Source organism: Gigantopelta aegis, chromosome 9, assembly GCF_016097555.1.
Source record: "Gigantopelta aegis isolate Gae_Host chromosome 9, Gae_host_genome, whole genome shotgun sequence".
NCBI lineage: Eukaryota > Metazoa > Mollusca > Gastropoda > Neomphalida > Peltospiridae > Gigantopelta > Gigantopelta aegis.
In genome coordinates this window covers 28,735,742-28,751,116 of record NC_054707.1, presented here as the reverse complement: position 1 = coordinate 28,751,116, position 15,375 = coordinate 28,735,742, and the positions used below count along the sequence as shown (strand labels likewise).

General features: G+C 33.6%; 1 protein-coding gene across 1 annotated transcript in view; it reads left to right on the top strand.

Annotated features, from left to right (window-relative positions):
- LOC121381864 (cytoskeleton-associated protein 5-like) overlaps nt 1–15,375 on the top strand; it is a 200,247-nt gene that overhangs the window by 169,585 nt on the left and 15,287 nt on the right. Inside the window, exons 40-43 of the mRNA XM_041511240.1 lie at nt 767–862; nt 2,791–2,889; nt 4,120–4,273; nt 13,496–13,629. Of these exons, the coding sequence (XP_041367174.1) occupies nt 767–862; nt 2,791–2,889; nt 4,120–4,273; nt 13,496–13,629 (483 nt within the window). The remainder of the gene's footprint in view (nt 1–766; nt 863–2,790; nt 2,890–4,119; nt 4,274–13,495; nt 13,630–15,375) is intronic.

Genomic DNA, 15,375 nt, shown 5'->3' with positions numbered 1-15,375 from the left:
CTATTATTCACAATATACATATATTTTCTTTATTATTACTGACTTTCTCTCTCTCTCTCTCTCTCTCTCTCTCTCTCTCTCTCTCTCTCTCTCTCTCTCTCTCTCTCTCTCTCTCTCTCTCTCCCCCCCCCCCCCCAGTTAAGCTGAGTTAGTGTTTGGTTAAAATACATGTAAACTTTTTCTTCATGTAATTGCCGTCAACTCTTGATTTGTTTAATGGATGGCTTTCATAGCTCTGGACAATGACATCATATATTTAACCATTCATTGAGCATCTTTGGTATACCAATCAACTATTCACATATCACATGATTGAATGCTGTACCGTGATTGGCTACAGTAGAATCGCCTGTTGCATCTGGTTGGGGATACCGCGCGCACACCAGAAATTGGCGCACACCAGCTGACTACACCAGACTCCCAATTCAAAGTTTTAATCAAGGCAAAACAGGAGATTAGACATGACTGTCGCATCATTGACTTGCACCCACCTACCACTTAACATCAACACGACCGTAGAGTCAAATCAATTGGTAGATGTATGGCAAGCATAACTCTCAAATTCTTTAATGGTCCAGGATTGCTTAAAAATTGATATGTAGTATGTGTATTCACCAGGTGAGGTGTTCTGTGCAGTCCCTTCCTGTTTATTGTAAGAGTATTTTACCGTATTTACAAAGAACCCAGATGTGCATGAAACTTTATCACTAGTAAATTGTATGTAGTAAATTTGTTAAGATGTTCATTTATTTTAATTGTTTTGTAGATTTTAAATCACACAGGCTTAGTAGGGGAAAACTCAAAAGTTGAGGCACATTTGAAGAAAATCCTGAACTCCAATAAAACTGATGATTTCTCTACAGTGAGTTTACTTTCATCTTGTTTATATGTAAAAATTGGATTAATAGTTGGGTACCGGCCTCGGTGGTGTCGTGATTAGGCCATCTGTCTACAGGTTCGGATCCCAGTCGAGGCATGGGATTTTTAATCCAGATACTGACTCCAAACCCTGAGTGAGTGCTCCGCAAGGCTCAGTGGGTACCACTTGCACCAACCAGTGATCCATAACTGGTTCAACAAAGGCCATGGTTTGTGCTATCCTGCCTGTGGGAAGCGCAAATAAAAGATCCCTTGCTGCCTGTCATAAAAGAGTAGCCTATGTGGCGACAGTGGGTTTCCTCTAAAAAACGGTCAAAATGACCATATGTTTGATGTCCAATAGTCAATGATAAGATAAAAAATCAATGTGCTCTAGTGGTGTCGTTAAATAAAACAAACTTTATTTTTTTTAATAGTTAGGTCACAGGATATCAGCCTGCCCCACTACAAAACTAGGAGCATGCATGCCTATGCATTTCTCTCGGCCAGCATGACTTCTGCATATATAAAAGTACTTTAACCAGTAGTAGTTAAAGTCCATGTACCGTCAAACACTTGGTTCGAAACTAAAGCAACAATTTTGTATTTATATACAGCAAATTTATAAATTACAACAGGGCTAATGACACACTCGATGACTAATAGTCCACCAGCAGAAACGTCAACCCAGTAAATGTAATTTTAAAAACACAAAGTTTCATTTGGCAGGTTTCAAACCTACTGCACTGATTCACATGACATTTGACAGGCCAACATCCTATGCACTCTGTCAAGGTAGCTTCTACATAAATAAAAGCACTTTAACCGGTAGTTAAGAACGTGTGCTGTTTAAATTCACTGTTCGAAACTAGGTCTATAATTTATATTTTTATATTTTAAACAGTATATGACTTTTGTTCAGTAGATATACAGTGTGTGTGTCTACATGTGTGTACAGGGCACAATATTTCACGTGTGGTTTTGTTCATGTGTCGGTTAGGCAAAATTAAATTTATGCAATAGACGTTTAGAAATTAAAACTTGAAACTTCACGATTACAGGAAGTTTATTATACAGTTGAGTATTGTAATTTCGAGACCCTAAGGTTTGACAAGTATTCTGACAAATGTTTTAGACTGATTTTTAGATACTTGATGTACAGCAAACCAGTATACGTTATATTGCAACAGTTGTAACTTGCGACCAGTGAAAACTAAATGCTCAGTATCGAGTCAAGCCAAAAGTTTTTAAGAAATGTGCACTGACCGATGGGGGCGGCTAAATAGAAGTACCATCGATAAAGTGAAAGTAACTTGACCACCGCAAAACGAAAAAAGGAATCTGGAAGTGTATCTAATTTTGTTCAGTACTGGGGCTGATATTTCGTCCATTTACAATATTGTTAACTTTAGCAAGCATTAAAGAAACTATTCTATAAAATGTTTTCTTTTGTATTTTGTGTTAACTTTATGTAGTTTTCACAAATATACCTCACATAACCGAACCATTGGTTACCTACATAAAAACCATGTGAACCGACTTCCTGTTACCTCAGATTTTGAAATATTGTCCCCTGATATACATGGATATGAAAACTGTAAGTAATGTTAGCAATGCTTTTAACTGCTAAAAGGCTATATTGTTAGTCCTATTTCATTTTGTAAAACTGAAGTCTGTGCCTTTAACACAAATGAAGTAAAGGGAAGAGAAAGAAGAGGGTATAGGGGAGATGAAACAAAATTACAATGGTATTGGTGAAAGTGTGACAAATCATTTCCGGGTACGAAATTTAGAAGTATTTGGCACGTTTTGTCACCCGTGTGACAAATCATGTCAGGGTGACAAATAGTGACACAACGTGTTGGTGTGGGGTAATGAAAATAGGTTTATTTTATTATTTATTTATGGGTTTTTTTTATGATTTTGTTTAAGAATCAACCTACATCAAAGCCAAAAAGATTATCGAAAAGTTCTCATGATATGTTGGCTGAAATCTTCAAGAAGGTTGGTTCAAAGGACAACACAAAGGAGGTAAGTTGCTTGAAAACACAATAAAGGTTAAATATGTTCTTTGATAAATGTTATTATTATGTTGATAAAACTAAAAACAAAACAATTCTTGGTTAAAAAGCTAGTGTTGTAATTGACACCCATAAGGATGTCGAGTGGCCAACGCTGTTGGCCAGATGCATTTTGAAATAAATGCAGAAGTTAATCACTGGTTTGAAATGACATTAAATGAACGGAGGTCATCTCTTTTCATGAATACTTAGCCTTACCACTGGTTAGGCCCACCCGGCTTCTCCTCCTTCCAGGGATGTGAGAGCTATGCAGAAACACGTAAATGCGCATTTCCATTTCGTCTAAAAAACCCAAAAAACCCCATGATGTTCAATACTGTTGACCACACAAGGTTCATTTGCATGTTTTTACGTTTTCAAGATTATGATGTTTGCCTTATATTATAAGTTATAACCAGTTTAGATTTGTTAGCATTGAATGCAATTTTTGGCAGTTCCAGGGGTTGCAAACAACAAGTAAGCATTTTTGTTCCAGCCTCTCACATCCCTGTCCTTCATATTCCATCGGTTGTCATGCACTCAGGGGAAAGAAGGAAGTCGTAACCACGTGTACCCTGGGTACAGTGGAAAGTTTAGGCAATGTTAGGATGTTCAGACCAGATCAGTGGAAAAGGGGAATTGCAAATAGGTAAATAGGTAAATATTTATGAAAAGAGAAAACACTCAGTTTCGCCAGTGGTAAAGCGCTCACTCAATGCGCGGTCGATCTGGGATTAATCCCCGTTGGTGGTCCCATTGGGCTATTTCTCGTTCCAGCCAGTGCACCATGACTAGTATATCAAAGGCTGTGGTATGTACTACTCTGGATGGTGCATATAAAAGATCCCTTGCTGCTAATCGGAAAGTGTAGCCCATGAAGTGGCGACAGCGGGTTTCCTCTGTCAATATCTGTGTGGTCCTTAACCATATGTCTGATGCCATATAACCCTAAATAAAATGTGTTGAGTGCGTCGTTAAATAAAACATTTCTTTCTTTCTTCTCCATACCTAGTTGGGATATAAATTTCATAATAATAAACCCAAAGATCTTGAAATTTAGCTGGTTTAACAAACCTTATGTTCAGGTAAGCAAATTACAAGTTGACACTTCAATTTTAAGCAAACTTTGTCAAATCACTAGCAGTATTTTGTAGCCAGATTTATTGTTTGTTACATTACAATTTTGGTGGATTTTTTTAAGGGTTTGAATGAACTGTATGATTTCAAGAAAAAGTATCCAGATGCTGATATTGAACCGTTTTTGAAGAAATCATCACAGTTCTTTCAAACATACATTGAACGTGGTCTGAAGAAAATAGAAATGGAGCGAGAGGGTTCATCTGAAGTTTCTTCAGGTAACTTAGATAAGCAGTAACTCTTACAGAATTGTATTTTGGGGTCATTAGATACTTTGTTTGGATTGTCTGGGGAGGTGTTTTTTAAATTCATAACTGAAAACAAAATTAACATTTAAGATTGAAACAGGTCACCTGCTAACATTGATGTTGATGAAGTGTACAGAAGGTGAATTGTCAGTCTGTATTCTATTTGTGCCTATGTAGCCCAGTAATTGTTTTTCCTGTCCCAACCAGTGCCTTAAGACTAGTATATCTGTCATGCAAGTTTCCTCTGAAAACTTTGTTAAACAAAGCAAACTAGCTTTTTTTAGTCCAGTAAATATACAGTCTGAACCCAAACAAAATGCAACAGAAGTTTCCTCAATTACTGTATAATTTAGGGTTCATCTTAAGAAGACAAAATCAGACCCCTGAAAATTGGCTAATTAGCATAAAATCAAAAATGGTAGCCAAACAGTTGATCATGTAATCATAGATGAGAATCCTCCAGAATTCTGGATTTTTGCACTGCCTGATTTTCTACTGGGTATTGTCAAAATTTGCTATGTTTCACCCCAGCAGCCCGGGTTTTATTCCAACCCAGCAGTTTGGATTTTATACTTACCAGTAGTCCGGGTTTTATACCAGGCCTCAGATTACAGTTATCTTCCCATTTGGTTGTCCAACATCCGAAAATTTGTCCGTGCAAGTAGTCTGCTATTTGACCGTGGCAGACAGCTATGAAGTGGCAACTATTTGACTGAAGTGACAGGGAAGAGCATGTAGTTTGTAAACGTGTAACTTGTTGACATTGAAGATTTTTTTGTGGTAATTCCGGCCCATGCAAAAGTAGTGCTTTTTGTGTAAAATGGGTGTACTCCAGCCAGGTTTAGAGAGTGTGTTTGTTTAAACCAATATGCTGGGAGAAAGAGCTGGACAACAGGGGTTGTCCTTTTCAGTGTAATTGTTTCCAAGGCAGGCAAAGGTACGTACAAAAATCCACGGGCCTGCTGATATTAATAAAAAATGTTATAGCCACTAAGACTATATAGAAATATATAGCGAAATTAATTGTGGTCTGTGGCCACCAACCACCATTTCGGCAATTCCAACATGGCCACGGTTATGTCATCCATGTACCGTAAAATGGGGTAATAAGGGTACGATTTTGATACTTTTCTTGTAATTTATCCATACATCTAACTGTTGTGGGAGGAAGTCCTATGCCATTTTGTGACTACATGTACTTGGGTCAGACTTCTCAATGGTTCATGCCATGTTTCAAAATCTAAACTCCAATTTTGTTTGGTAGTTTTTTTTCTTCTAATGACTGTCCCTTATTACCCCATAGATTGTCATTGGTTTTAATTGATGTTCCTATTATAACTTCAATATGGATTACAAGGAACTAAGAGTATATTTTAAAAAATAAATTTAATAATGTTTCACAACAAAACAGTAGAAAACAATTAAATCAGAGCTCTAAATAAACCTGAGTAAGCTGGCAGGGACTGCTTTGTGGCACAAAATGAACTAATCACAGAAAAATAAATGATACGTTTTTTTATCACAATAAATACTCATATTCTTGTGATATTCTATATAAATGTATCTGATATATTTCACTACTTTAACAATGGTGATTTCTTGTGTGCTTCTTTTGGCTAATCCTGGAAAGATAAAGTTTTGACCAACATAATTTTTTCGTGAAATTCAGACATTCAGACAGTCTGCTTTCTCCCAACATACAGGTACAAGCAATAATGAATAAACATCTTACCTTGTATTCTTCAACAACACATTAGTCTTCAATAAAAAAAACATTGCTTGGCTTCTCTATTTCAAAACAAAATGAAAATATTCAATGAAAGGTTTTTTCAACAGAAAAATGTCCCTTATTACCAGGCAGTCCCTTATTAATATTACCCCATTTTACAGTATGTTATCTTCGTCACCATTGGTCCATTTTGATCTTGCGAGATCTGTGACGGGACAAATGTGCATACTGGTACTTGTTTTGGTAAAAGTGGCGCGTGCCGGTTGATGCGCCCTCACGTAACCGGCATATAAATACCTGCCAGCCAAACAAGTGACATCAGCAAATTCCAACAAGGCAGTTGTTACCTCTGTATCATTTAAACATAATAATAATACTAAATAATACAAAGTCAAGGATGAAAAATACTTCTGAAAATTAACAAAATATATATTTTTTTAATGTAACATTTAGTCACAGCTTACAGCTGAAGACTTGACATAAAATAAACAAAAAGAATGGTAGAAAATGTTTTTACCGGCACATACATGTATAACACTACATACAACATAATTCGATATTTGGTGCAAGATTCAATCTGTTCTTAACTCGCAAAGTTATTCAATATGTCTGATAATGTACCCCACATATTCTTTAAGACAGCTTTTTAATAACCGAAGTCAACAAAATACTTACAAAAAACCCACACCATACACAATCGGGGTATAATCTACCATACATTTTGGGGTCGTTAACTGGCCCTATTCCCCATATGTATATTCCCAATGCAATACCAGACTTTTTCCCAATTATGACCAAACAGTTTCCCAATAAAGATTCCCAAAGTTGCTCTATCATGGTCACTTGAAACTCATAGTCCCCACCTCCATATCCAACTCAGGGAGCAATTCTTTTGTCTCGTAATTTGGTGTCGATTCCACAATGCTCGGTGATGGCATCAACCCCTTGTTGTTATGGATGACTAGGTTATGTGGGTACTGTGTAGCGATGTGCTGTTGGCAGAATAGAGTTTTGCTTGGGAGGAGGGTACACTAAATGTTTTGTTAAAAAATTTAGTTAATTGTATATTTTAAAAAACAAATTACATCAAAAAAGTTTTGTTTCGGGTTTTCCGATCAATTAAAAATCACATGACAAACAAGTCTGACCAGTTATGCAAATTAGGTGTATCCTATTTCGATAGTCAGTTGTATCGTAGATTTTAGTAATATGGCTACATTAATTGGCCGATATAATACAGTTTTGGTAGAAGAATACAACTTTTTGTTTCAATTCATCCATTTGCATTAACACATAATAACATATTTAGGATCTACCACAACACGTCTAATCTGCTATTTGCTGTGCTGTTTTAAGCAGACAATGTTATTTTATAAAAAGGGGTGTACATATGTTTTGTACTTTTTTTTCAAATATTCCTTTATTTTTTTATTTTTTTTTCAAATCGTTTTTGGTATTGTTTTTGTAATTAAAAAAACGTTACTACAGTAGTTGTAAATTAAGTGAACTTTTAAAATTTTAAATGCGCAACTTTCTCCTTTTGAAAGTTTAGAGTTAGGGTTAAGAAAAGCGTATATTAATGATAAGAGTGTTTGTTTAACTCTTTTTCCAGTAATGCTAGAGGAGTTGAGATAATGTTAAATAATACATTTGAATATAAAATACACAAGATGAAAACTGATAATTCAGGAAACTTTATAATACTGGATATCACTATCAACAAAGAACAAATAACAGTAATAAATATATATTGACCAAACTGATAATCCGAGTTTCTTTGTAAATATTCTACAAGATATAGAAGTGTTTGAAAATGACAAATATATAATATGTGGAGATTTTAATTTAGTACTTCATCAAGATCTAGACACGATCTACATAATAACCATCCTAAAGCACAAAAGAAACTTTTAGAACTTATGGAAACATTTGATTTGAAGGATCCTTTTAGGGAGTTGTATCCAACATTAAGAAGATATATACTTGGAGAAAACCAAACCCACTAAAACTAGCTAGATTAGACTTTTTCCTTATTTCCAATAATTTGATGCCACATGTTGAAAAAGTTTTAATAGACAATAGCTATAGGTCAGACCATTCTAGTGTAATATTGCTCTTAAAGTTAAATACAATTCAAAAGGGTCATGGTCTATGGAAATTTAATAATTCATTGCTATTATAAATAACATAACTTCTCAATATGCCATTTTAATCTATAATCCAGAATACATCAAATTGCTTCCAAAAGACGAAATACAGTTCACAATAAATGAGCAATTGTTCCTCGAAACATTATTGATGGAAATACGGCAAAAAACAATATCCTATTCAGCCTATAAAAAGAAAACAAATTATGAATTAGAAACTAATCTATGTGACGAAATAAAATCATTGGAAGAAAATGATACTACAGACATAAACATATTAGAAGATAAAAAACATGAACTAATAGAGTTGAGAAGAGAAAAACTTAAAGGGCATTGCATCCGAGCCAGGGCAAAATGGATTGAAGAGGGCGAAAAGCCAACTAAATATTTCTGTAACATGGGAGTCCAGAAATTACTATAGCAAATTAATATCAAGGATAGAATTAGATAATGGTACAGTAGTAACAGACCAAAAAGATATCTTAACTGAAACCAAACGTTTTTACCAAACCGTATATTCTGCACCAACAAATCAAATACTAACATAGTTGAGGAGCTATCCAGTTACAATTTTAATAAGCTAACAAATGAAGAAGCACAAGCACTAGAAGGAAAAATAACATGAAGAAGTTTTAAATGTACTTTAAAACATGAAGAACGAAAAAAGCCCTGGCTCAGAAGGATTCACAGCCCAATTTTTCAAAATGTTTAGGGCTGATTTGGGACATTTTATAGTCAGATCAATAAATTACAGCTATAGTGCAAAAACTGGGCATAATAACATGTATTCCTAAGCAAAATAAACCTAGACAATTTCTTAAAAATTGTCTACCAATAATTCTTTTGAACTGTACTTACAAAATGGCTGCTGGTTGTATTGCAGATGGAATTAAAACGGTTTTAGATAAAATAATAGATAAAGATCAAACAGGTTTTGTAAAAGGAAGGTACATGTATATTGGAGAGAATATACGTTTGATATATGACCCAATGCAATACACTGAAACGCACAATATACCTGGTCTGTTAGTACTAGTGGATTTCGAAAAAGCCCTTGACTCAGTATCATGGACTTTTATTGAAAAAGCTTTAGAAATATTTAATTTCAAAAGTTCAATAAAATGTTGGATTAAAACATTTTATAAAAATTCCATTTCTAGTGTTATGCAAAAAGGTTATTTATCAGAAACTTTTAAATTAGAAAGAGGATGTAGACAGGAAGACCCCCCTGTCACAGTATATCTTTATAATTTGTTCTGAAATCCTCTCAATTTTAGTTTAAAATAATGCAAATATCAAAGGTATCACTATTGATGGCGAAGAATATCTACGGTAATATCTCAATATGCTGATGATACTACTTTACTCTTAACGGATCTCCAGAGTCTCTGTTCAGTACCATGACATTACTTGATTACTATTCTGGAATCTCCGGTCTAAAAATAAATTACACCAAGTCAAAAGCCATCTGGATGATTAGAATGGGGTGGAAATCAATTTATGTTACTTGGAATTCATTTTACAATAAATTTAGATGATATGATAATATGTAACTTTACCTCTAAGTTAAAACAAATCCAGAACTTGATGAAACTTTGGACACCAAGAAAGCTGACTGTCTTAGGTAGAGTTACAATTATAAAAACATTAATAATACCTTTAATTACATATTTATTAATTGCATTACCAAATCCGTCAAAAAAAATTCAATAAAATGTTTTTCCAGTTTATTTGGCAAAATAAACCCGAAAAAATTAAAAGAGAAGTATTAACCCAAGATTATAAACACGGGGTCATAATGACATCTTTAAAATCATCATGGATAAGACGACTTTATCTTAATAACAACAAATTGTTAAAGTTACTTCAATCTACTACTGGTATAAAAACTAAGGACCTAATTATACATGGGGACTACATTTGTATTTAATTATATGTAAAAAAGATAATATTAAAAACTTGTTTTGGAAAGATGTGTTTTATTTAGTTGGTTAACAATACAACAAAAGCAAAATATACAGACTACTGAAGATATTCAAGGACTGAATATTTGATATAATACTAAGATACTAAAAGACAATAAACTGTTTTTATATGGTAACTACATAAAAAAGGGAATTGTTTTCATACACGACTTACTTGACACTGAAGGAAATGTCCTTACATTTGAAGCTTTTAGAAATAAATATGTCAAAACTAACTTTTTGAACTACGGATCATTAGTGAATGCTGTAAAATAATTTTTGTATTCAATAAGCCTTATTGATGAAACATTTGTTTCCATTCAAAGCCCAATTTTACCTTTCAAACTGAAAATTGTGTTAAATAAAAATACTGGAAGTAAAGACTTGTACAACATATTGAACTATAAAAGTATAATTGCAAAGTCACAGATAAAATATGCAAATACAGGTTTGAACTACGATTGCTATACTTAGGGTAAATATTATGTTTTGCCATTTAAATGTCTGAAAGATACAACTTTAAGATGGTTCCAGTACAGACTGCTTCATAGAATTCTTGGCATTAATTAATTTCTTCATATGATTCATTACGTAGATTCTAATAAATGCACTTTTTGTAATAATGAACCGGACACTTTACAGCACCTTTTTTTGACTGCAATAAAGTAAGAAACCTATGGGAAACTGTTGAAAAGTGGATTTTTTTATAAAACAAGAATTGGCACCTCGTTCAATAAAAAAGCTATTATGTTTGAGATTGTGGATGGCGAACTAACTTATGTAGTGAACTGGTTAATATTCAATATAAAATATTATATTTATAATATGAAAATACTTCACAAAGATTTACATATAAATGCTATCGAACATATCCTGAAAAACAAATTTCAAATTGAAAAATATATTTATATTAAAAATTGTGAATATGACAAATTTAATATACATTCTTTTTCTCCTCTGTTTTTTTTTCCAACTGACACTTTTATTTCTTAAATCATTAATTTTCCTTTTGGACTTGTTTGGGATTGCTAGCGCATTATAAGTGATTTTCTTTCTACTTCTATATTTCTTCTCTCTTCATCCCCCTATTATTATTTTTTCTTTCAATTCTCTCCCCCCCCCCCATCAAACCAACTAGTGTCTGTGAATTCATATATATATATATATATATATAAATATTTTTCTTCTTTTTGTAGTTCAGTTTTGTTCTAGATTTTAAAAAAAAAATTGTGTGTAGATAGAGAGCATTTATATCAGAAAATACTATAAAACCACCAACATACAAAGCATCACAATTAAAACAATTTTTAATAGAAACTTTATCTATTTTGTTAAATCATAAATGATAAATAATTTATTTTATTATATTAAGTATTGTCTGATTAAATAATGGTAATATGTATATTCACTTCCAAATTAATCTAGTAAGAAAAAAATATATAGTGATGCACTTCACTTTCGTTATAGCAGAACAACAGATATATATTTTTAAATGAAATAAATTATTGTATCAACTGTAATCATGATTGATCATGTATCATCATTGTACAGCAATGATTCAAGGCTCCCCAACCTTGACATTGTCTGCGTGATCTGGGGATAATAAATATTTAATAAAAAAATAAAAAAAATAAACAATTATAAGAGTAATTAATTTTGCTAAAAGGTTAACTTTAACCAAAAAATCTGCATTAGGGGCAGGGGTGGGGGAAAGCCCTTTTTTCCCGGTCTGAGACCGATTCTCGATTTCTGAGACCAAAATTATTATTTTTTAAATGTGTGTTTGCCAGTTCAACTTCTGTCATTCTTGTCGGTCCAAAGCACCTGTCCATTTCTATTATTGGAACAAATTCCTATCCGTCAAGTGGACTGGCCTGCCCAGACATTGGTATCTCGTGCATGATTTAAAAAAATAATAAATAAATAAATAGTGGTCAATATGGCTGGTGTTTCAGACATCTGTGATTTTAAAGTCTGCTTAAGTATATATCGCCAGTCACTGCCGGACCTACAGTAGTGTCAGTCCACTGCCACTACGCTAGACATTTTTCAAAGTCACTGAGCCGGTCAAGAGATTAAACAGACGTTAACAATAACACCATTCTTGGTGAGAGAGCCATCAAGGTATTACACTCCAGTTAAAACAAAGGACCCAGAGTTTGCAACTGGTTACAATCAGCACCTGTGTACATGCAGAGCTCTGTCGGGTCGAGTGTCCTAATCCAAAGCAGGAGGCTTCAGAGCTCTGTCGGGTCGAGTGTCCTAATCCAAAGCAGGAGGCTTTTGTGCAATACAAACTGCTTGAAATAACCTAAAATATACTGAAATAATCTATGAATGTATTTATTGTTGACTGTAGTGTATCCAATAATTATAAAGGATTTTAAAATAAACAAAAGGTTTCCACCTTTTTTGTTAACAAGTGGGAGTGAGCAGAACAGCTACACTACTGGTTATCTCAAGAGCCAGTATAGGTCAAATTTCATCCAATCAGCGATGACGTTATTAATCTCTTTATCTAAACATGTGCTAGCTCAGACTGTCAAATGCTTTAACGATGCCATCTTTTATTAATTTTCAGGACACAGTACTGAATACTTGTACTTTTTATACATATATGGGAATTAAAATTCATAACTTTTATTCCTTTTTTTATATTATTTATTCCATTATGTAAAATATATATAATTTATGGGGTTTTTTCACTGATGTGATAAAAAAAAATTGTTTCATGGTTATCGTTTTGCGTTCATGATTCAAGATAAAACTATACAAACATCACAATGATTTTTTTTTAAAAGTATTTGGCAAATATCGTCTTTTAAATGTTCTTTTTTTATTATTATTCCTTTCTCTCACCCCCCCCCACCCTCACCCCCCACCCCTCCGTAGTGATGACATCAATTGGGACCGATTGACAATTTTATTTTTCCCCGCCCCTTATTAGGGGTATTAAAAATGCAAGATTTTGCTGTAATTTTCAGGATTTTTTTAGATTGGGAATTCTCATCTATGTGTAATGGTACAAGCAGATAGCAGAGGTTAGGCACTAAGCACTTAACTCATAGTTAACACTAACTCAGGTTTCAAACAGCCGTGTCCTGGTTGATAACTTTTTTCTCGATACAGTATTAAATGAAAAAATATGTTTACGTATAATAAAATAAATGTATAATGTGTGTAAAATGCAGTTTAATATAAGACGTACATCTATTATTTGGTTAAGTACATTGATTTTGGTTCCATTCCTACATTGCTGCTGTGATTACTAGAATGTGCAGAGTTTATTTTTAAACATGATGCATGTACGATTTGAAATGAAATGCTGATGATGTCTTGTTTTTCTTATCAGAAAATACAGGTTCAAGCTTTCCACATATTTCAGTGAGTTCAACTGGAGTGGTAGACAGTACTGTGCTGTGTCCATCTGCCTACATCGAAAAATTACGAAAAATTCGAGAAGGCATTAGTCTAGGAAATGAACAGGTTGACTTTTTTATCCCAACTTTTCAATATTGTAGTATCTGATCACTAATTTTTGCTTGTATGTTTTATCTGTATCCATCTGTCATGAAGTTAGTTTGTTTTGTTTAACAACACCACTAGAGCATTGTCAAGTGGATGTCAAACATTTGGTAATACTGACATATTCCAGGAAACCCGCTACATTTTTCAATTAGTTGCAAGGGATCTTTTATATGCACCATCCCACAGACAGGATAGCACATACCCCCAGCCTTTGATATACCGGTCGTGGTGAGCTGGCTGGAACAAGAAATAGCCCAATGGGCCCATCGATGGGGATCGACCACACATCAGGCAACTGTTTTACCTCTGGTCTACGTCCTGTCTGCCTACCTACCCACCACCCCCAATCTGTCATGAGATCCCTATGCAGAAAGAATGCAGTGTGCTGCACATGGCAGTTCTGGATCACTTTAGCAAAATTTGTATATTGTATAAATGTGTGTGTATCAGATTATAATGACAAACTTTCCGCCGTTATACAATTTATTCTCTTCTGGTTGGACGACATGACTAAAAAACTTAATTTTATCCTTCGATAAACCCCAGATGATAACTTCATTATGTCAAAAGTGGGACATCATTATGTAAAACAGGACATGGAAAGGATGCTAGAAACTGATTTTTTGGGATGATGCATAACAGTTACAGATTTAGTATAAAATCACTTAACAATTTGTGATTGTTATACATTGATAAATTCACAAAAAACGACAAACAATTTATATATAAACAATGCTCATTAAAAAAAAAAGGACAATCAATCAGATGTGTATGTCGGAAAATTTTACGTCAAGAAATAGTATTGTACAAATTCGCGTAGATCCAGATAATTTTTGGGAGTTCAGATAATGCTATTTAATGGTGAAAAATACACAAGTTTTCCAACATCCTTAAACTTTCACTAACAGGATTTGAAATTATTTAACATTGTTTTCATCCATGAGGTCCTCCTCCTCAAGACGCACTGATATGCTTTCTAAAATAGAAATCAAAATGGATTTCCTTGCCAGGTTTCTATTTGTGTGTGTGTGTGTGTGTGTGTGTGTGTGTGTGTGTGCGTGTGCATGCATGCTTGTGTGTTATGACACTTAACATTCACTATGTAATATCTGCAATTGCCTTAAAAAAGGTATCCCATTTTAAGAATGACAAGACGTCATCTGTAGTATTTATTCTTGTAAAATTTATACATAAGCTTGGAGATACTATTGTTTGCTACATCAGAAATTAAGCGGGTTTCCCCTGATGACAAAGTGTCAGAATTACCAAATGTTTAACATCCAATAGCCGATGATCAGTTGCTTTAGTGGTGTAGTTAAACAAAACTTTTTGTTGCTTTTGCTAACTGTTGTGTAATAATTTGTCTACATTTTTTTAATATTAGAGATTTCATTTTAATTCTTGATCCATTCTACCTTTGTGTTTTAGTTTTAAACATATTTGTTTTTAATTTGAAAGAAGATTTAATATAAAATACAGCTAACTTAGGGTTTAACCTGGACACAAAAATTAATAGCAATTGATAGAAAATGTGTAGCCAAATTCAGTAACATTTAGCTAAAGAGAAATATTTTTTTAAATGGCTATACAAAATAAATAAAGTTTGTTTTGTTTAACAACACCACTGGAGCACATTTATTAATTTATCATCAACTATTGGATGTCAAACATTTGGTAATTCTGACTCAGAGAAAACTCGCTACA